General features: G+C 41.1%; 4 protein-coding genes across 4 annotated transcripts; 2 read left to right on the top strand and 2 right to left on the bottom strand.

Moving 5' to 3' along the window:
- Positions 1-725: 725 nt before the first annotated feature.
- LOC5570260 (brachyurin) lies at positions 726-1,711 on the bottom strand. The gene has a single exon (XM_001658991.2). The coding sequence runs from the start codon at positions 1,671-1,673 to the stop codon at positions 789-791; it is 885 nt and encodes a 294-aa protein (XP_001659041.2). The 5' UTR covers positions 1,674-1,711; the 3' UTR covers positions 726-788.
- A 6,591-nt stretch (positions 1,712-8,302) lies between these two features.
- LOC5570261 (brachyurin) lies at positions 8,303-11,008 on the bottom strand. The gene is made up of 2 exons (XM_021839819.1): positions 10,981-11,008; positions 8,303-9,096 (listed from the first exon to the last, which is right to left on the bottom strand). Exon 2 carries the CDS (start codon positions 9,078-9,080, stop codon positions 8,325-8,327), a length of 756 nt encoding a protein of 251 aa, XP_021695511.1. The 5' UTR covers positions 9,081-9,096; positions 10,981-11,008; the 3' UTR covers positions 8,303-8,324.
- On the top strand, positions 9,038-11,900 carry LOC5570262 (brachyurin). The gene is made up of 2 exons (XM_001658993.2): positions 9,038-9,103; positions 10,981-11,900. Exons 1-2 carry the CDS (start codon positions 9,043-9,045, stop codon positions 11,859-11,861), a joined length of 942 nt encoding a protein of 313 aa, XP_001659043.2. The 5' UTR covers positions 9,038-9,042; the 3' UTR covers positions 11,862-11,900.
- A 6,828-nt stretch (positions 11,901-18,728) lies between these two features.
- On the top strand, positions 18,729-19,831 carry LOC5570263 (brachyurin). Its single transcript, XM_001658994.2, has 2 exons — positions 18,729-19,517; positions 19,588-19,831. The coding sequence occupies exons 1-2, from the start codon at positions 18,777-18,779 to the stop codon at positions 19,759-19,761; spliced, it is 915 nt and encodes a 304-aa protein (XP_001659044.1). The 5' UTR covers positions 18,729-18,776; the 3' UTR covers positions 19,762-19,831.
- Positions 19,832-21,008: the final 1,177 nt, after the last annotated feature.

Below are 21,008 nucleotides of genomic sequence, written 5' to 3' on the forward strand. Positions count from 1 at the left end.
TTGAACGGGGGAGTCCAGTCTCCTTGCGTTGATCGCTAACATACCGCCAGAAACTTTTAGGGTTTGATTTCAAGCGTCCCTGTAGACGTTCTTGGTGAGCAATAAATAGTTTCCCATTCAATCGCTTATAATGTTGATTTGCTCGTAAATACCGTGCCCTGGATGATGGAGTTTATGTTTGCTGAATTTTCTCAAAGCTTTCCGTTTTTCCCTTTTAAGACGTTTAAGGTACGAGATCGACCAGGCAGGGTGAGCTATTACTCGGTTAAGCTTTTTTGGTACAGACTGGTCAATGGCGTAGAGCAAAATATTGCTAACTATTGAGGCAGACCGATCGGCATCACAATCGCGAAGTACTTCAGCCCAATGTACATTCATTAGAAACAAGTTCATACTATCAAAATCGGCACTACCGAAATCATAGAATAATGTACTAACTTCCGCATCCTCGAAGGCAAATTTAGTATTGGTCTTTATCGAAAGTTGTAGAGGAGGGTGATGCCTATACACTTTAATATCAATTAAGAGGAACCGTACGACATGGCTGGCTCCTGAACTGGTGGCGACCCTAAAGCACTCTCTCTCTTTTTGACGCTTTTGCGTATCATTGGTTTCTATTATAGTTTTCTTTTAATTTAATCGTGATTGTACCATGCTTTTTCCATTTTTTCGGTACTGATGGAACTCTGTCTATGTACATAACTACAAGAATGAGAAAGGCTTCATAAAATTGTCCATTAATATAAAAACAATCAAGAATTAGGGATTTATTTAGACAATTTATCAGTTTACAGATCCGAGTTAGCCAAAATCCAGTTTCTGAAGAAAGTGACGCGAACGTACACCGAAGGCATACCAATCGAACATCCGGCAGCAGAAACGAAGGACACAATACCGACCTGTAGGCTGTTTCCGCCATCCCTAACAGTCAGTGGGCCACCCGAGTCACCGTTGCAAGCAGAGCGACCGCCCGCTCCGGACATACAGATGTTCTGAGCCTGAATCAAGTTGGTGTTTCCACCCCAGCTGGAAAGACAATCGGCCTGGGTCATGATAGGGTTGTTGGTGAACATGACGACAGCAGAGGTGGCCTGGCTAGCATCTGAGGTGCGGCCGAATCCAGAAACGGTACCGGTCATACCGGCAAAGGTACGGGAGTCTCCAGCAGCTGGAATGCGAGTGGGAGCTACACGAGCGTTGAAGGTCATGGCGCTGTTCAGACGAACGGTAGCAATGTCGTTACGAATATTCGTTGGGGTGTATCCAGGGTGCATGTTGATTCCGGCCGAAGTGAATGCAATGCGTTGCTGGGTAGCCTCATTTAAATTGCGGTTGTGGGCTCCCATGATGGCGGTACCTCCAAAAGCGTTCTGGACACAGTGAGCAGCAGTCAGGATGAAGTTGTTGGTCAGGACGGTTCCACCGCACAGACCGGTTCCTGCGGCGAAAGTACTGAGCAGAGCAATCTGATACGGGAACTGTCCGGGGGTTGCCTGTTGTCCATTGGTGATGCGGCGTTCCGGTAGCAATTGACGCAAATATTGCAGCTCAGCTGGCAGACGGGCCCAATAGTGGTCAAATTCCTCAATAGGACGCACCTGCGACCAATCGATTTCGATCCACTCGGCACTGGCCACAGCCAGGAGACCAACCAACAACACTAGAATTTTCATTGTAGGGTCACAGTCAAATTTGACTACTGGTCTTACTGTGCCAGTTGGACGCTTTTATAGAGAAATCTTAAAGCGCTTCCTTATCGAAAGTATTGACCAATCATAAGAGATTTCGCTATCGAATTGTATTTTTGTTTTTTTTTTAACTAATCGCAAATCCGCAAATAATTTAGGTGTCATAACGAAAGTATGATAAGCAATTGTGATAACCATAATCTATTGGAGATGCATCAACTTACGGTAGAAAATACTTCAAAATAAGTACAGATAAAACTATCTATTTGTTGACCTCAAGATGCAAAAAACTGAATATTAGATCCGAAGCGAAGAAATGTGTAGGGATACCTTTCGTTTGCGATTTTTTCTGGTTCAGGCATTTCTACTGATTATTGTCTTAACTTAAAAAAGGTTTACTGCATTTTCTTGAAAATATTTAGGTACCGTAGGACTAATATCATCAATGGGTTTTCTAATCAGTTTATCGTAGGGAATCTTCTCCGATGTATGGAATCGACAGAATTTGAAGCTACATGCTATAGATTACTAAAGGCGATTGAACGACAAGGTGACTGGTCGGCATTCAGACCTCTATTTGTTAGAAACAATCGGCCAGTTTTTGGAGAAACCAAATTTAGTACTATACCATTTAATTCCACTAGAGTTTGTATCCTTTGACAGATACGCGTATTTCGACCTCAACTGTAAGGCCGTCTTCAGTGTCGTGTAGCATAGCATAGCTAAGTCGAGTCTAGTACACGACACTGAAGACGGCCTTACAGTTGAGGTCGAAATACGCGTATCTGTCAAAGGATACAAACTCTAGTGGAATTAAATGGTATAGTACTAAATTTGGTTTTTTCATCTACTTATAGGTATTCTACTAAACAGCTCGAAGATTCATTATCAGTTTTTGGATAATTTTAATCCTGGATTCGTCCGCGTTCAGTATCGTAGCAGGGGCAATGATGCAAACGGTTAAGGGGCGATCCATTAATTACGTAAGACAATTTTCGGGGTTTTTCAACCCCCCCTCCCCCCATGGTAAGATTTTTTGTATGAAAATTAAAATTAAATTGTATGGCGCGTAAGAAATCTCAAAACCCCCCTCCCCCCATAAACCCTTACATAATGAATGGACCGTCCCTTAGATGTAATCATACCATCTACCAGAGCTGCGGCAACACACGTGAGCTGGAAACAGCTTTCATAGTGATGGGTGATATGCAAAGGCGCGTGATCGGGTGGTGGCCGATCAATAAACGAATGTGCGAGTTAAGAATCAAAGGCCGATTCTTTAACTTCAGCATATTGAACGTGCATAGCCCACACTCCGGAAGCACTGATAATGACAAGGACGCATTTTACGCGCAGCCCGAACTCGAGTACGACCGCTGCCCAAGCCACGACGTCAAGATCACCATAGGAAATTTGAACGCTCAGGTTGGCCAGGAGGATGATAGATTTTGCCGCCTCCAATAATATGGCCATTCGTAGCACCTATTTCCAGCACAGCCTCCTGTATCGGTACACCTGGAAATCACCTCAGCAGACAGAGTCGCAAATCGACCACGTTTTGATCGATGGACGGCACTTCTCCGACATAACCGACGTCAGAACCTATCGTGGCGCTAACATTGACTCCGACCACTACCTGGTGATGGTGAAACTGCGCCCAAAACTATCGGTCATCAATGATGTACGGTACCGACGCCCGCCCCGGTACAATCTCGAGCGGCTGAAAAAACTCGGATGTCGCCAATGCGTACGCGCAGCATCTTGAGGTAGCGTTGCCGGATGAGGGCGAGCTCGATAGGGTTCCTCTTGAGGACTGCTGGAGGACAGTCAAAGCAGCCATCAACGACGCTGCCGAAAGAATTGTCGGATATGTGGAATGGAGCTCAAGAAACGATTGGTTCGACGAAGAGTGCCAGGAGGTTTTAGAGGAGAAGAATGCAGCGTGGGCTGCAATGCTGCAGCATGGTACGCGACAAAACATGGAACGATTCAGACTGAAGCGGAAACAGCAAACCCGCCTATTACGGGACAAAAAGTGCCGCCTGGAGGAGGTGGAGTTGCAGTACCGTTCTCAAGAAACGCTGAAGTTCTATCAGAAGCTCAACACATCCCGCAAAGGCTTCGTGCCGCGAGCTGAGATGTACCGGGATAAGGATGGGAGCACCTTGACGGGCGAACGCGAGGTGATCGAATAATGGTGGAAGCAGCACTATGATGAACACCTGAATGGCGCAAATCACACAGGCACAGAAGGTCAGGACAGCGAAGGCGATGGCTACGTCAGCACAGCGGGCAGTGGAAACCAACCAGCTCCCACGATGGGGGAAGTTAAGGATGCCATTCAACAGCTCAAGAACAACAAAGCCGCTGGCAAGGATGGTATCGGAGCCGAACTAGTACCAGGTCATCATTTGTTCATCGATTTCAAGGCGGCATACAACAGTATGGACCGTGTAGAGCTATGGAAGATCATGGACGAGAACAGCTTTCCCGGGAAGCTCACAAGATTGATTAGAGCAACGATGGACGGTGTGCAAAACTGCGTGAAGATCTCGGGCGAACACTCCAGTGCCTGTTGTTTAATATTGCGCTAGAATGTGTCATGCGGAGAGCCGGACTAAACAGTCGAGGCACGATTTTCACGAGATCCGGACAATTTGTTTGCTACGCGGACGACATGGATATTATTGGGACAAAATTTGAAACGGTGGCAGATTTGTTCATCCGCCTTAAATGCGAAACAACAAGAGTCGGGCTAATGGTGAATGCGTCGAAAACAAAGTACATGCTGGTTGGCGGAACTGAGCGCGACAGAGCCCGCGTAGGAAGCAGTGTCACAATAGACGGTGGTGGACGAGTTCGTCTACCTCGGATCCTTGTTGACGGCTGACAACAATGTTAGTCAAGAGATACGTAGGCGCATCATCAGTGGAAGTCGTGCCTACTATGGGCTCCAGAAGAAACTGCGGTCAAGAAAGATTCACCCCCGCACCAAATGCACGATGTACAAAACGCTCATAAGACCGGTAGTCCTCTACGGGCATGAGACGTCGACTATGCTCGAGGAGGACTTGCAAGCTCTTGGGGTTTTCGAACGCCGAGTGCTAAAGACGATCTTCGGCGGCGTGCAGGAGAACGGCGTGTGGCGGCGATGGATGAACCACGAGCTCGCTCAACTCAACGGCGAACCCAGTATCGTGTAGGTAGCTAAAGCTGGAAGGATACATTGGGCAGGGCATGTTGCAAGAATGTTGGACAACAACCCTGTAAAGATGGTGTTCGCTACGCGAGCTAGGTGGATTGACCAGGACCTGTAGAGCGTGGGTCGCAGTCGAGGATGGACAGAAGCGGCCATGAATCGAGTGAATTGGCGAAATATTGTTAGCGAGGTTTTATCAAGATAATTGATGTAAGACCAAATAAATAATAATCGTCCGCGGCTACAAAGCAAAGCTGAAGGCGCCTGGGTTCGGTTCCCGGTCGATCGTTTCTTTTCTTTATTTCCTTGGGCATAGAGTATTTGCCACACGATATACGAATGCAAAAATGGCAACTTTGGCAAAGAAAGCTCTCAGTTAATAACCGTGGAAGTGATCAGTTGAGAAGCAGCCTCTGTCTCAGTGAAGACGTAATGCCAAGAAGAAGGAATTTGAGCATGAGCATGAGCGTAGATGACCGTACAATTCGTGGTTGCTACCCCGTGATTGACCAGAGCAATCGAAGTTTCACAGAGATTGAATGAATGAGGCTTGGGATTAGCTCAATATTCCTCAATGTGCACAAATCGAGAGCTCAAACTTCAAAAGTCAATAACGGCGCCGGCCACGTCCTTACGGTCATCGGGAAAGGGAAAGAATGTAAGTTAGACAACCATTGTTACTAGAGACCGAAGAATCTTCTGCATCTGCACAGTTGTTATAGAAAGGATAATCGGTTAGTGGGATAAGGTAAAGATCTGATCCATGATAATTTACGCTGGATTTGCGTAATTATTCGATAAATGCACGCCGAATAAGTGCTCTTCGCACGCCCTAGCAAGAGCAAGCGATACGATTAAGAGATCAAACACTACTAGAGTGATCTGTCATTCGCGTTACTATTCTACCGTGCTACGCGAGCGACGCGCAACACGATTGATCCTGACCGCATTACATGCACCCCACAGGAGCAAGTGACACGGCCAAAGGATCACACACTACTGACTCATGCAGAAATATTGAGATTTTCTTCCGAAAAACTATCAAAGTTACCCCGTTTTACGGTACTTACAACCATCTTCTGAGAGGATGACAGTAATTCACATACTCTTATTACACTTATACGATTTTCCCTCCCTTAGTCAAGAACGTAATGCCAAGAAGAAGGAAAGATGATATCAGAAATACAAATCATGGTTCCTGGAGTCATAATCATGATTCTTCATAAGCGTAACATCCAGAGTGACATGTCATGCCACCACTAATCGCTGCGCTTTGCTTCAAGACATTAGTATGGGATTCTGATTTCTACCCTTGTTAGTTATTCTTTTAATGCTCACTACTACTGGCAGAACATGGAACCAACTAAACAAGCAGTTTGCAGCCATTGAAAAAATGTATAATTTTTAGGGGCCCAGATAGTCGTAGTGGTAAACGCGCAGCTATTCAGCAAGACCAAGCTGAGGGTCGTGGGTTCGAATCCCACCGGTCGAGGATCTTTTCGGGTTGGAAATTTTCTCGACATCCCAGGACATAGAGTATCTTCGTACCTGCCACACGATATACACATGCAATAATGGTCAATTGGCATAGAAAGCTCTCAGTAAATAACTGTGGAAGTGCTCATAAGAACACTAAGCTGAGAAGCAGGCTTTGTCCCAGTTGGGACGTAACGCCAGAAAGAAGAAGAATAATTTCACGAATGTCGTCTTCTAACATACCAAACTCAAACTTGAGACATATAAGTTTGAAATATTCGATGTTCACCAGCACCTCCTAGTGGCAGTTTGTTGAGCTGAATGAAGCTACACTTTCCCTTATTCATTTTTCCAAATCCTCAGTAACTAGTGATATAGATCGTCATAACTAATATATGGGCTCCGTATAGTAACGTTTTCTGAGCTAGTGCCATCACGCCGTGAAAATCTTTACTAACCAATGGGTAATATAGTGGCTCTCTTCCTGTTGTAAATCTTCACCGAAAAAAGTATAATTTTATATAGAACTGTTACTGAGATATAAACGTCCAAAATTGCAAAAAATGTATTTTTTTTACCCTTTTCCACAATAAACACTCCCAACCCTTTGAATTTTGTTATATTTTTAAGTAAAACTAAAGCAGAAAATCAAAAATCGCTTCAAATTTCGCCAAGTTATAGCGATTTGTATTTAGGGTGAATATGACCCCAAGGCACAGAAAACGAACTATGAATTTTCAGGTTATAAAAAATGACCTTCCGTGAAGTATACATAACTTTGTTAGTTTTCAACCAATTTTGAAACTTTGAAATTGAATTTAAATACATAAAATTTGTCTAAAATCGAAACTAGTATCAGTTAAAAATAGTTTTCTTTACATGTTTTTGATGCAAATGTAATTGTTTTGAAACTGTTCATACAACACATTTATCTAAAAAATGGTTTTGTTATTCAACAAAAACATGACTTTTAATTAAAACAACAAATTTCTGTGGATCATTTAAGTTTTTCAGACGAAAATTGCATTTTTTCTATAGAACTTAAGTTTGTTTAATTACGAGTTGAAAAGTGCACAAAACATATGCAAACATATTTTGGTATCAAAATTATTTACAAATTATTGCAAAGTCTTTCTCAACGTAGAATAAACAGTTTCAGGTTTGGAAATAGTGGTTGGCTGGGAAAATAGAAAAAAACTGGTATTTTTCGTCAAAAATCGTGGTTTTGCAGTTTTTGTGAAATAACTTGGGCAAAACAATCCAGCTCCTTGATCTTGCTTTTAAGAGGAATCGTACGACATGACAAGTCCTGCACTGGTGGTGGCTTCATATCACATCACAACACAATACTTGATCAAAACAGTGTTCAAGTGAAATGTGCTGTATGAACAGTTTGAGAGCAATTAAATTAGCTTCAAACCCATGTACATATTTGGAATTGGTTGAGTTTCATGAAGTTATGGTTAAAAAAGATGGAGTAAACTACTTTTAACTGAAACTAGTTTTGATTTTAGACAACTTTTATGTTCTACAATGTTTTTATAAATTTAATTTTGAAGGAAATGGTGCTAAAAGTTTTAAAATTGTTCGAAAACTAACACAGTTATAAAAACTTCACTAAAGGCAATTTTTTATAACTTGAAAATTCACCTTGAAGTCGCTTGCGCCACCTTGCGCCATGTTATATTTTTGGCTAAAATTTTGAAGTTTCTGTTTTTATGTGATTTAATTTGAGAAAAACACACGAATTTTTGGTTTTGGGAACTTTTGAAAAATAAGCCGCACACTATTCTACAGTTATTAAGCTAATTGAACCCAGCATGGCTTTGCTTTGTAGCCGTGACTCTAACCAGTCGACTAAGGAATCCAGCCTAGAAAGTGTGATACAAGATACCATACCGTGTGAGAAAGTCTTTGGTTTTTGTTTAGAAATTTACTATTTATTTAGGGCCATTATCAGTTTACAGATCCGAGTTAGCCAAAATCCAGGTTCTGAAGTGCGACACGCGGACGTACACCGAAGGCATGCCAATCGAGCATCCGGCAGCAGAGCCGAAGGACACAATACCGACCTGCAGGCTGCCACCGTCCTGGACAGTCAATGGGCCACCGGAGTCACCGTTGCAGGAAGAACGACCGCCATCTCCGGCCAAGCAGATATTCTGGGCCTGGATCAAGTTAGTGTTTCCACCCCAGCGTGCAAGACAGTCGGCCTGGGTCATGATTGGGTTACTGGTAAACATGACGACAGCAGAGGTGGCCTGGCTAGCATCAGAGGTGCGGCCGAATCCAGAAACGGTACCGGTCCATCCGGCAAAGGTACGGGTGTCTTCAGCAGCAGGAATGCGAGTGGGAACAACACGAGCGTTGAAGGTCATGGCGCTGTTCAGGCGAACGGTGGCAATGTCGTTACGAATGTTGGTTGGGGTGTATCCAGGGTGCATGTTGATTCCACCCGAAGAGAATGCAATGCGTTGCTGGGTAGCCTCAGCGACATTGCGGTTGTGGGCTCCCATGATGGCGGTACCTCCCAAAGCATTCTGGACACAGTGAGCAGCAGTCAGGATGAAGTTGTTGGTCAGGACGGATCCACCGCACAGGCCGGTACCTCCGGAGAAAGTACTCAGCAGAGCAATCTGATACGGGAACTGTCCAGGTGTAGCCTGCTGTCCATTGGTGATGCGGCGTTCCGGCATCAGCTGGCGCAGATATTGCATCTCAGCTGGGAGACGGGCCCAATAGTGAGTGGTCGAAGTCCTCAATTGGACGCACCTGCGACCAATCGATTTCGATCCACTCGGCACTGGCCACAGCCAGGAGACCAACCAACAACACTAGACTTTTCATTATAGGATCACAGTCAAATTGACTACTGGTCTTACTGTGCCAGATGAACGCTTTTATAGAGAAATAGCATATAACTGAAATGCTACATTAATCTCAAATCGTATCGTTATCGTATGTTTTGACCAATCATGAGAGATGTTATTTATTTTATTCCCGATCCGCAAATTGTTTTGGTGTATGATAACCAATCATGATAACCATAATCTATTGTAGATGCACCAGCTTACGGTAGAAAATACTACAGACAAAGCTATCGTTTTGTCGACTTCAAGATGCAAAAAAAACTGTATATTAAATCCGAAGCGAAGAAGTATGTAGGGAAACACATTTCGTTTGGGAAATTTTATAGTATAGCTGAGCTTACCCTGACTTAACGGGTATTGCTGCTGATTGTCGTCTCAAGTTAGAATAGGTTTTCCGCATACCGAATTGGCAGAAATTGGAGCTCCATGTTATTATATCACTAAAGACGATTGAACGATCAGCTGACCCGTCGGCATTTGGACCTATCTGTCTGTTAGAAACAATAGGCCAATTGTTGGAGAGGTTAAACCTTAACAGGCTAGAACTGTACACGGAAAGTGCGGAAGGTTGACTAACATTATGCAACTCTGGAATCGAGCTAAACCTAAAGGTTTCTAGAATGTTAAAAACAAAACGAGATCCAAATCCATAGAATTTGTTAAAATACTGCAATTTTTACTAAGAGCATAGAATTCACCATAATTTTGATCCAAATCTAAAGAATTTAAATACAATTATATTTTCCCCGATAGATTATCAAAGTAACTCTTCTATAATCTGTGCAAGATTTTCGCTAGAGGGCTATTTACAGAGACTATAGCATCAGAGACACGAACATCAAAATTATATAGCAAGGAACTAAGACATGAACCTTGGGAAGGCTCATGTAGCTAATTCTGGTAGTTGTTAGTTGACTGAGAGTGAAGCTCAAGCTTTTCTGAAAGCAATTGCTCCTTGTCCGCAAAGAGTAGTTGAATATTTGATTAAAACAACGCTAGACAACCGTTTGTTCCTTTATCATTGGGGTCGGTGTTCCCTTAGTAGACAGTCCCCTATAGTCGCACTTGTGGCTTTTCACGGCCGTTAGGCTATAAATCGTTGCAAAATATTTTTTCGACATGAAGGTCAGCAGGTATTTACCTAAGTACCATTGATACACAGCTCGATTTTGTTCAAAAAATGTTCGAAATAAATAGTTTTGCTTAAAATTTAAGCCCCCTTGTACCTATGGTAAACTTATTGTTCCTATAGTAGCACTGCCAAAAGAAACTATTTTTCATTTAACAAAATAATTGATGAATTAAGTACTTTTTTACATCAAATGAAAGCTTTTGATCCTCACTTTGAAGGAAAAATATAAAAGTTTTGTAAATATACGGGTTTGATTTGAATTTTGCCAAAGCCGTGAAGCTAGTGCTACTATAAGATCAGAAACTTTTTCATGTATCAATAAACATAAACTATGAGAGTGAAATTCAAAATGCTTTCAAACAATCTCAAACGCACCATTGATAAGAACCATATTTATCGGGTCATGATAGCCGATAATGTTAATCGCATAGTAAGTGGGAAATCTTTTTGGAAATTATAGATAGAGGAACAGTAGTATACAGAATACGAGCGCGAAATTCCCCAAGATAAATCAAAGCTGATTATGATAAGGAAATGTTTTGTGATATTTGCAGTTTTTCTCTATAAAAGCGGTCGATGGCCGCAAGATAGTCAGTAGTCTATCTGTTGGAACAATGAAAACTCTAGTGTTGTTGGTTGGTCTCCTGGCTGTGGCCAGTGCCGAGTGGATCGAAATCGATTGGTCGCAGGTGCGTCCAATTGAGGACTTCGACCACTACTGGGCCCGTCTCCCAGCTGAGATGCAATATCTGCGCCAGCTGATGCCGGAACGCCGCATCACCAATGGACAACAGGCTACCCCCGGACAGTTCCCATACCAGATTGCTCTGCTGAGTACTTTCACCGGAGGTACCGGTCTGTGCGGTGGATCCGTCCTGACCAATAACTTCATCCTGACTGCTGCTCACTGTGTCCAGAATGCTTTGGGAGGTACCGCCATCATGGGAGCACACAACCGCAATGTCGCTGAGGCTACCCAGCAACGCATTGCTTTCACTTCGGCCGGAATCCACATGCACCCTGGATACACCCCAACCAACATCCGTAACGACATTGCTACCGTTCGCCTGAACAGCGCCATGACCTTCAACGACCGTGTCGTCCCGACTCGCATTCCTGCTGCTGGAGATGACCGCTCCTTCGCTGGAGTCACCGGTACCGTTTCTGGATTCGGCCGCACTTCGGATGCCAGCCAGGCTACGTCCGCTGTCGTCATGTTCACCAGCAACCCAATCATGACCCAGGCCGACTGTCTTGCACGCTGGGGCGGAAACACCAACATCATCCAGGCTCAGAACATCTGTCTGTCCGGAGATGGCGGTCGCTCTTCCTGCAACGGTGACTCCGGTGGCCCATTGACTGTCCAGGACGGTGGCAGCCTGCAGGTCGGTATTGTGTCCTTCGGCTCTGCTGCCGGATGCTCGATTGGCATGCCTTCGGTGTACGTCCGCGTGTCGCACTTCAGAGACTGGATTTTGTCTAACTCGGATCTGTAAACTGATATTGACCCTTAGAAAATACACTGCTTTAACTTATATTTTGTATATACTGTTGAATACGATGACGAACTTCTTCTTTTATCTGACGTTACATCTAAACTAGTGCAAACATTGCTTCTCAGGTTATCATTATGTGAGCTTATTTAGTCAATTGACCATTTTTGGATTTGTAAATCGTGTGGTAAGCCCGAAGATATTCTGTGCCTTGGGAAATCGATGATCGACGAAATTCGAACCTGCCACCCTCTGCATATCTTCATCTATAGCTGGGCGTTTACCGCTATACCTAACTGGATCCACGATGACAAATACATATTACCAGATTTGAAACATTAGGTTTATTTCCAAAGTGCCGGAAATTCCTACTGATTTGCCACCAATTTGATAATGCATGTATGAGATTAGTTACAGAAAGATAATGTGGCGGTGTTTGTATGTCCAATTCTAAGCCTTACAGCGGTAGTACAGAATAACTGTTCTAAAGATCAAATTTCGAATGACAAGGAGAAATTTGGTTCAATCTACGATTTGTTGGTCTGGGAATACAATATGTCATATAGAATACACACCAAAACCATTTTAGGGGCAGAGATCTCTTATGGAGTTTTCGCCCAAATACCACAGAAAAATTAAAGAATGAACACTGAATGTGCGTGAAGTTCGACAGATGTGCCAAATAGCATAATTATGAACCGGTAGAGTAAGGTGGGGCAAAAGTTCGACCTTAGTGGTATAATCAATGTTTCCAGGAAAATAATAGCAGATGAAACAAAACAAATACCATACAGCGAACCTTCAACATATTAGCTATAACTTTGCTGAACAAACTTGTGTCAAAATATTTACCTATTTTTAGTTATAACAGTTTCAAAATTGATTGTCTTAAACGAACTTTTGCCCCACCGGTGGGGCAAAAGTTCGGATCTATTGTGGGGCAAAAGTTCGTTGGCTAAAACACAAAATATCAATACTTTTATGCCAGGCATACTTTATACCAGCCGTAAACTTATGTTTGCTGAAAAATACACACTAAATTTTCATCAAAAAATGCCCAAAACAGGGTCAATTGTAATACACCCAAAAAATAGCAGTTTTTCGCAAAACTAAGTGAAAATGTAAAATCTTTGTGACATTTTTCGCACGATCAGGCAAACTTCGCTAAATTTGAAGAAAATATGTAGATTTAAGGAAATTTGAAAAATTTTCCGTGGATTTATACATGGGTCGAACTTTTGCCCCGCAGATTCGAACTTTTGCCAGAAGTATAATACTTCCAATATGGACAAAACAACACAAAAATAATTGAATGGAGGATTATTCGGGTGTTTTATGTATTTTGGACAGTGCGTTACGCGTATATAATTTGGCCACTTCCATTTGATTTTGCCGTGGATATTCGCATAACGATCTTTCTAAAATACTTTGATCACCTTGATTAAAACTATAAACTCAAAATGATGTTCGCTGCAATTTATAGACAGTTTGTGTTACGCGTATATAATTTGGCCACTTCCATTTGATTTTGCCGTGGATGGCCAAATTATATTCGCATAACGATCTATCTAAAATACTTTGATCACCTTTTTTAAAACTATAAACTCAAAGTGATGTACGCTGCAATTTATAGACAGTTTGTGTCCTTTTCTAAGCACAACTTCCAAAGTTATCTTTGAAACCAAAAATGTGTTTAGTTTTTAATGCCAATTTCCAAACGATATTGAGATCAGGGCCTTCAAATTTCAATGAATATCAATCTAAATGATATTCGAAATTTGTAAATTTCATCGCCCTTTGAAAAAAAAATGGACCTGACTTTATCATTCTGATGTTCGATTACTGTAGTTGCCAATGCTTTCCAAAGTTAAATCTCCAATAGAAAGTGTAACAATAAATTTTCTTTGACATTTTTTGACTCTGATTGGAATACTCCAATTTCTTCGCACATTTACTCACACAAATACACCCGATTCTGTTTTTGCACGGGGGATGCGTACCGTGCAAAAAAGTTTTCAGTTCAAAATTTCAAAAACCGTGCAAAAAAGTAACACCAGTTCTCGACGTTTCATGCAAAAATAAGGTTTTGGCGGAAAAAATGTATGGGAACTTTTTTTGCACGGCCGTGTCAAAAAAATCCGTGCAAAAACAGAATCAGGTGTATGCTGTTGCAAATAAAATTTGAACTCGTGAAACTTTTGTTCTAGTAAGTGAATATTTTTTAGAAACTTATAAATTGTGCGAGGAGATGAATGGGATAAAAAAAAACGTGAAAGAGAAGCTTCAGTTCTCAAAACTCAAATAAAAAATAAGATTGGACATTTAACGTACAATAAATTGGAAAGCAAGTCTTCAAAAATGAGTATTTTCTGAGCTGTAAATGTTGAATTAAATTTTCATTTTTTTGCTCTTCTTGGTAACACCTCTGTTTTTTTTATTCCTTTGTAGCAAAAAACATTTAACATTACGTATACATTTTATCAAAAATTACGGTGACAAACCTAACAATCTGAGCAAAACTAGTCTTAAATGCTGTGTTTTGAGTCAATCAAATAAATATAGTCAACCTAATTGCATCCAACACTTTAATGCTTCCAGTGGACCATTTTGTCTCTTGAAAGAAGCACCACTTTAGACAACGGACCAGCACTCAACGCTCTGTTGACACAATCGGAAATCGTTCCTCATGAAAAGTTTTCCGGATGAAGTGGGAATCGAAGTAACACTCCTCAGCACAATGCTTGACGACACTGTGCGGTAGGCCTTAAATTCTAAAAACGAGTTCAAAAGTTCTCAACAATGAATGTTCCAATGACAGTCGATGAAAACAGATATAATTTGTTTAAAAGTCGTCGAAGAACGGTTTTCTTTAAACGAGCCTGACCAGTACTTATTTTCGAAAATTTGAGAGGTTTTCTAAGATAATGGGAAGATTTTAAATTTAATCACACACTTAACTTAATCCGCTCAAAAATTTGTACAGCACGCACAAAATCGGCCTCTCATGCAGCACAGATTCTGTGCAAAGGGGGCTCTACACAGTTTTGTGGAAATGCGCACAGAGGAGAAATGCTTGGAATGCGGAATTCGCTTCCATTTTTGTTTTGCTTCTGAAAACATTGAAAAAAAAAACATTCAAGTTTTAAGGTTTTCAGAGAATGTTTAAGTCGAATAGCCGAAGCGGAAGCAAATGGGAAAAAACTTCCTCATTTGCGACCAGCTTCCGGCTTTTCGCTAAAAAATCCCAGAAAACTCCCCATCTTTCCAACGGCCAACTGTTTGCTGCCGCGCGGGAGATGATTGACAGTTCCGTTTCCATCGATCCCCGCACAGCCGAAGGCCAACACGTCGGGTACTCACAGAATGAGTGCGACCTACACAGAATTTTCACTCAGTCAGCCAGGTTTGGATTTGGTTGCCTCATTCTGTGTAGTTTTAACACATGCGCTGCGTGGAGCAGGCTTAGCGTGTTTGTTTTAGAGATTCCACGAGATTTCCGTGCGTTCTCTTATATTGGAACTTTTCAATCAACGTCTTTCTTTTAATCGGCTGTCCGAAGTAAACATATTAATATCGTAATATTTGCCAACCTTTTTTTAGATGAGTTAAATGATTTGGCCATGATAATAGCTTTTAACGCTTTGAGTATAGTGTTTCTTGAACTATCATCACGTCCTGTTGTTCTATGATAATTGCGAACCTTGTATACTTATAGCTACCTAAAGAGAAAACACAAATTGAGAAACTTTTCACTTGCCCCACGTGAGTAGAAAATTGACGGTGTTTCAATTAAGTTATTTTTAGGTCTACGCCGAATTAATTCTAAAACTTTTTTTTATTGCGGTTTAAAACTGTCAGAAGGGACAACTTAGAAGTGGCACAGACAATTATTTTCCGCAACTTTTTTCCGCTGAAAATACTAAAATTAAATTGCACGCCGTCAACTTGTTACGGAGTGATAGTTGACAGGTTAACAATCTTTCGCTCTACTATGTAATAATGGCTGAACAATCTCAGAAATTTCTTGCCTAACGTAATGTTCTCAACGGCCTCAAAGGTTTACGCATGAGTTTAAAGCGTTTATTCACATATTCAGTTAAATATACCAATTACTTTCACTTACCCCATTTACCCACTTGGCCCGCGGTACCTTATTTGATCATTTTATTGCAAAATTGAACTTTGAAAATCTGCCTAGTACGCCTAAATGTACACTGAGAAAAATCCACACGTTTGATCCGGGTGCTTAAAATTATGGATCGATTCATGAACGTCTATATCGATTTGTTGTGATTTTCTTACAAACCTCGTGTGTGTTACACATTCAATTTTTTAGTTTTGCTTCATGGACCGATTCATCAACCGACAACATGAATTCCATAATTTTCCACATAAGTTCCTGAAGCTTTTCATTTCAAATTCGTGTGTGTCAACCTATGGGTGCATATATCATCATCCAACACGGATTCAGTGTGTTTAACTTATGGTTATCTTGTGTCATGCTCATCATGTTCAAGTTGGTCGATTTGAAATCGATGAGCTTGCTGTCGATTTCCGTGTTCCAAATTTCTAAATTGTTAGTGATCAACCCATAGTGAACTAAATTGCGGTCGAACCTCGTGTCGAACGACAGTCATCATCATGTTCCAAAGAGAAGAAGCAAATTCTAAAGCTGAAAGTGTTAGAGGAAAATTTGCGGATTCGTTTTTCTTTCAATTAGTGAAGATATCCGAGTGAAGATGATGAGTTCATTCTAATTTTCTATAAATGAAATGCTTTACTTCCATCATTGGATATAATGTATGGTGTTAGAGAATCGAATTCCACCTACAGATTTTCCTTGCTTTCAGCTTCAAATAAAATGAAATATGCTAATCCCGAGCTTCTCAAAATATGGATTTGCGGCGCCCCGCTTGTTGCTGACTCACTTGCTTGAAAAAAAAACATTCAAGTGAGCTTGCGACAAGCAGATGAGCCTCGAATCCATATTTTGGGGAGCAAGAGTTCTTCTACCAAATTTCTTCTTTCAGTCTCATGACATTCATGTTCTATCACACATAACTATCTAAAGCCACTACATTTCGAATTCAAAAAGCAAATCATTTGGTTTTCATGATTTAATATTTAGACATTCATGTTTGTTTCACATGACAACCTAATGTTGATACACATGTTATCATACCGTGAAGTCAATTACGAAATCCATATGGCTACCACACTCAAGTCATGTGGTTTTCCTCTTTGCGCAAATCTATAAGTAAAACACACGACCTTGACGTGTAGATTTTTCTCAGTGTAGGCAATTTCCCTTGAAATATGCACATTTTTGAGAATAAACGGTTTTATGAGCAAAAAACTATACTCGATATGCTGTTTTACACCAAAAATGCTTTCAATAGTTCATACTTAAGCTTACACAACATTTTAAATACTCAAAGTTGACATGTAGGCATAGCACCAGTGGATTGTTTAGCATCGACATTTCCAACTGTATTGCTTACACCTTCAAAAAAATGAATATTTCTATGCAAAATTGACCCATATAAAATGAAATAGGAGATTTCGAAGTAATGAAAATCAGTTCGTATTGCACTGACATAGTTTGAAAAATATCAGTATACGCTACCAGTGTAAGTATTACTACATATACTTTTCTGAATCAATGTTAAACATGAGTACCATCAGTGCACCAGATTCCGCTCATTTAAGGGAGCGGAGTGTTCAAATGTTTATTATGAAATAACTATTGTGTCGATCAATTTTATTTTTATGTCACATTGTTGCTAAAAGTATAAGTAATCAGCAGCAAAATAAAAATAATTTGAAAAACTTTCATAAAAAAATATTTAATTGCATTTGTTACTGCTTCTAAGTGTTCCTATTTCCGCTTACGGTAAACAGATTTTGTGATTAACTTACTAAAAAACGCATTATTTCGAATTTCGTTATTTATGCTGATATTTTCTATGGTCAAACCGTAGCTACTACTACAATAAAGAAGGCTGTATACTAAAATCGACATTTCTTTAACATTTTGTTTAATTTTTTGCATGAGCGGTTATTGGAACACACAAAAATACCTAGTGATCCAATAACCGCACACGTGGTCTTGTGTTTCCAATATAAAGCATTATTTTATCAAAGAAAAATAATGTCAGACGACATCATTTGATAGTTGTTAATATTGCTAGAATATATCCGTGCGAAAAATGTTGGTTTTTGACACGAAAAATCATTTTTAACACAAGTGAGCGGAAATAGAGGCATGAGCGGGTACTTTATTACTTTGAAAATGGTGCTGCAAAGTAATGATGTCTGCCCAAAACGAATGCCAGGCTACTTAGCCGTACATAATGTTTCATTAAATTACTCGACTAGTCATCTACGGTAAATCATATTGAAATCGATCTATGCAATCACATCATTCTATTTGATCGAGAACTGCGTGAGGCTATACATCTAAATATTGAAAAGTAAAAACATGTAACCAGAAATCTTTGCCAGTGAATACAAAGCGATCACTATACTTCCTTCTTCAAAGATAATCTATCTATAATCAACATGACGTACGCGTTCAAGATAAGCTGTCGATCTTGGGTTTCTCGACCGAAAAACCCATAGGAAAAAACAAAAATGCCCACCGTTTGCCCTCTTATTTTGCAATCCGTAATCGAAAAGTGTACAATTTATGGCAGCCATAAACCGCAGCTTTCGATAGCCACCAAAATTTTGGCATCGGGAGTAGAAGTAGATAAACCATTCAAGTTCACGTCATAACCAATATGGCCGTTGAATACCCGTTAGATTACCGTTCGGTGAAGACCCTTATCGTTCGATAAGCTTAGCTTATTTATACACCTTAGAGTACCTACGCGAAGTTTAGTCTTTTAGATTCGACCGAACGTTCCGAAACGCAAGATGAAAGTTAGCCTAGTGCTAGTGCTGGCCCTGGCCGCCTTCGTGGCCGCCGATGAAATCAATTGGCACAAACTCCGACCAGCATGGCGTATGCCCCGTTACTGGAGACGCCTCCCGAAGGAGGTCATGAAACAGATGGCTAGCGAAATCAAGGATCTGCCAAAGCAACGCCCGGATGGCAGAATCGTCGGGGGATACTTTGCCACGCCCGGTCAGTTCCCGTACCAGATTGTGATGATTGCCAACTTCCCCGAGGGTGGAGCTCTTTGCGGTGGTTCGATTCTGTCGCAGAACTATATCCTTACTGCTGCCCATTGCGTAGACCAAGCCAGCGGTGGTACCATCATTCTCGGAGCCCACGATCGTACCAATGCCAATGAAGCCGGTCAGGTTCGCATTCCATTCACTGCTGACGGAGTCTTCTACCACCAAAACTGGGATCCATCTCTGATCCGTTACGATATCGCTACCGTTCGTATGTCCAGCCCGGTTACTTTCACCGACCGTATCCAGCCGGTGACTCTGCCACGTTGGAGCGATGTTGGAAATGACTTCTCCGGAACCACTGGAACCGTTTCCGGCTTCGGTCGTTTCTCGGACGACATCAACGCTGCTTCGGATGTGCTGCGCTATGTGACCAACCCGATCCAGACCAACACTGCCTGTAACATCCGTTTCCTGGGTCTGATCCAACCGGAGAACATCTGCCTGTCCGGCGAAAATGGACGTGGTGCTTGCTCGGTAAGTTCGTTGCTTAATTGCGTAATAAGCAGCGTTGAGTTTATCGTGTTATCTCGATCTATTGTTTCAGGGTGACTCTGGTGGTCCAATGACCATTTCCCGCGACGGAAAGACCGTCCAGGTTGGTGTCGTTTCGTTCGGTTTGGCTCTGGGATGCGAACGCAACTGGCCCTCGGTGTTCGCCCGTACGAGCTCCTTCCTGCAATGGATCCAGGCTCACTCCGATGTGATCATTGAAGCTTAAGTAACTATGTGTCGTTCATCTAAGTTGTTGATAAGTTTGATGAATAAATGTTGTATGATTTTGAGTATAAGTAATGTGTATGATTTCTAGTACTACATTCGGTCCCATGGTACTACTATACTTTTTCAGCACTCTAAATTTTGCTTTATTACCTCTTGTCTCATAAAATCTTGGGCAACTATGGGGACGGACCTGGTGTAGTGGTTAGAACACTCGCCTCTCACGCCGAGGACCTGGGATCGAATCCCATCCCCGACATAGTCACTTATGACGTAAAAAGTTATAGTGACGACTTCCTTCGGAAGGGAAGTAAAGCCGTTGGTCCCGAGATGAACTAGCCCAGGGCTAAAAATCTCGTTAATAAAGTCAAATCAATCAATCAATTGGGCAACTTCGCTGAGATGTAAGTCTCTATGAAGGGTGTAAATAGCTCGACCATTTCGTCACATTCGATGTTTACATAAATCTCTGAAGAATCAAAACAAGAACTGCACAGAAATCGATAGTTCATTACAATCAATAGAAAAACTGTGTATGATATGCGCTTTACACTAGTTCGGGACAAAATGCTGATTCTCGCTCAAGTCCCCTACATGGATTGCGTTAAGGTTTTCACAACAACTGTATAAAGTTTCAGATCGATCGATGGAATATAATTTAGTGTCAGCCGTTTGAAGTTTAAATGGGATTTACTATGGGAAAACTTATTTTTACAAAGAAAAATCGTCATATGCCTCTACAAGAATCCACATACCGTAAATTCGGGTGAAATTGATCAGTAGGATGAAATTGATCAACGTATCACACGATTTCATTCCTTCCTAATGGAGCACAAATATCAATAAACTTCAGGGAATCAACGTTGTTTGTTGTAATTATTATTGAATTGTGTGTTGTGACGTTTTTTGTCTTGAAGAATGTTCATTATTATGAAAATAATGTGAAATTTTAAAATCATGTTCGATGTAGTAAGGACTGTTCATTTTATAAAGTGGACACTTTGTTTATGCTTTATCTTTTTTATTTATTGATAAAATCGTAATCGGTTTTCTGTGTATCGTTGACCTATTATTCTAAAATGCTATAAAAATATAAAATCTTTGAAAATGCTTTTGGTTGAAGAGCTAAATAGTTTTTCCAAAAACTTTTAAAAAAAGCTGTCCGTCAAAGTTTAACATTATTTTTCGCAAAACAAAAATCCTTATTTTTATGAACAAAGTGTATGTTTGTATCCTTTACTATTCTAC

Source organism: Aedes aegypti, chromosome 2, assembly GCF_002204515.2.
Source record: "Aedes aegypti strain LVP_AGWG chromosome 2, AaegL5.0 Primary Assembly, whole genome shotgun sequence".
Lineage (NCBI taxonomy): Eukaryota > Metazoa > Arthropoda > Insecta > Diptera > Culicidae > Aedes > Aedes aegypti.

Bases quoted from the DNA above. Each gene is read 5' to 3' on its own strand.
- LOC5570260 (XM_001658991.2), bottom strand. From the start codon at position 1,673: ATGAAAATTCTAGTGTTGTTGGTTGGTCTCCTGGCTGTGGCCAGTGCC.
- LOC5570263 (XM_001658994.2), top strand. From the start codon at position 18,777: ATGAAAGTTAGCCTAGTGCTAGTGCTGGCCCTGGCCGCCTTCGTGGCC. The intron at 19,518-19,587 runs GTAAGTTCGTTG...CTATTGTTTCAG, and splicing joins ATGGACGTGGTGCTTGCTCG to GGTGACTCTGGTGGTCCAAT.
- LOC5570261 (XM_021839819.1), bottom strand. From the start codon at position 9,080: ATGCAATATCTGCGCCAGCTGATGCCGGAACGCCGCATCACCAATGGA.
- LOC5570262 (XM_001658993.2), top strand. From the start codon at position 9,043: ATGCGGCGTTCCGGCATCAGCTGGCGCAGATATTGCATCTCAGCTGGG. The intron at 9,104-10,980 runs AGTGAGTGGTCG...CTGTTGGAACAA, and splicing joins AGCTGGGAGACGGGCCCAAT to TGAAAACTCTAGTGTTGTTG.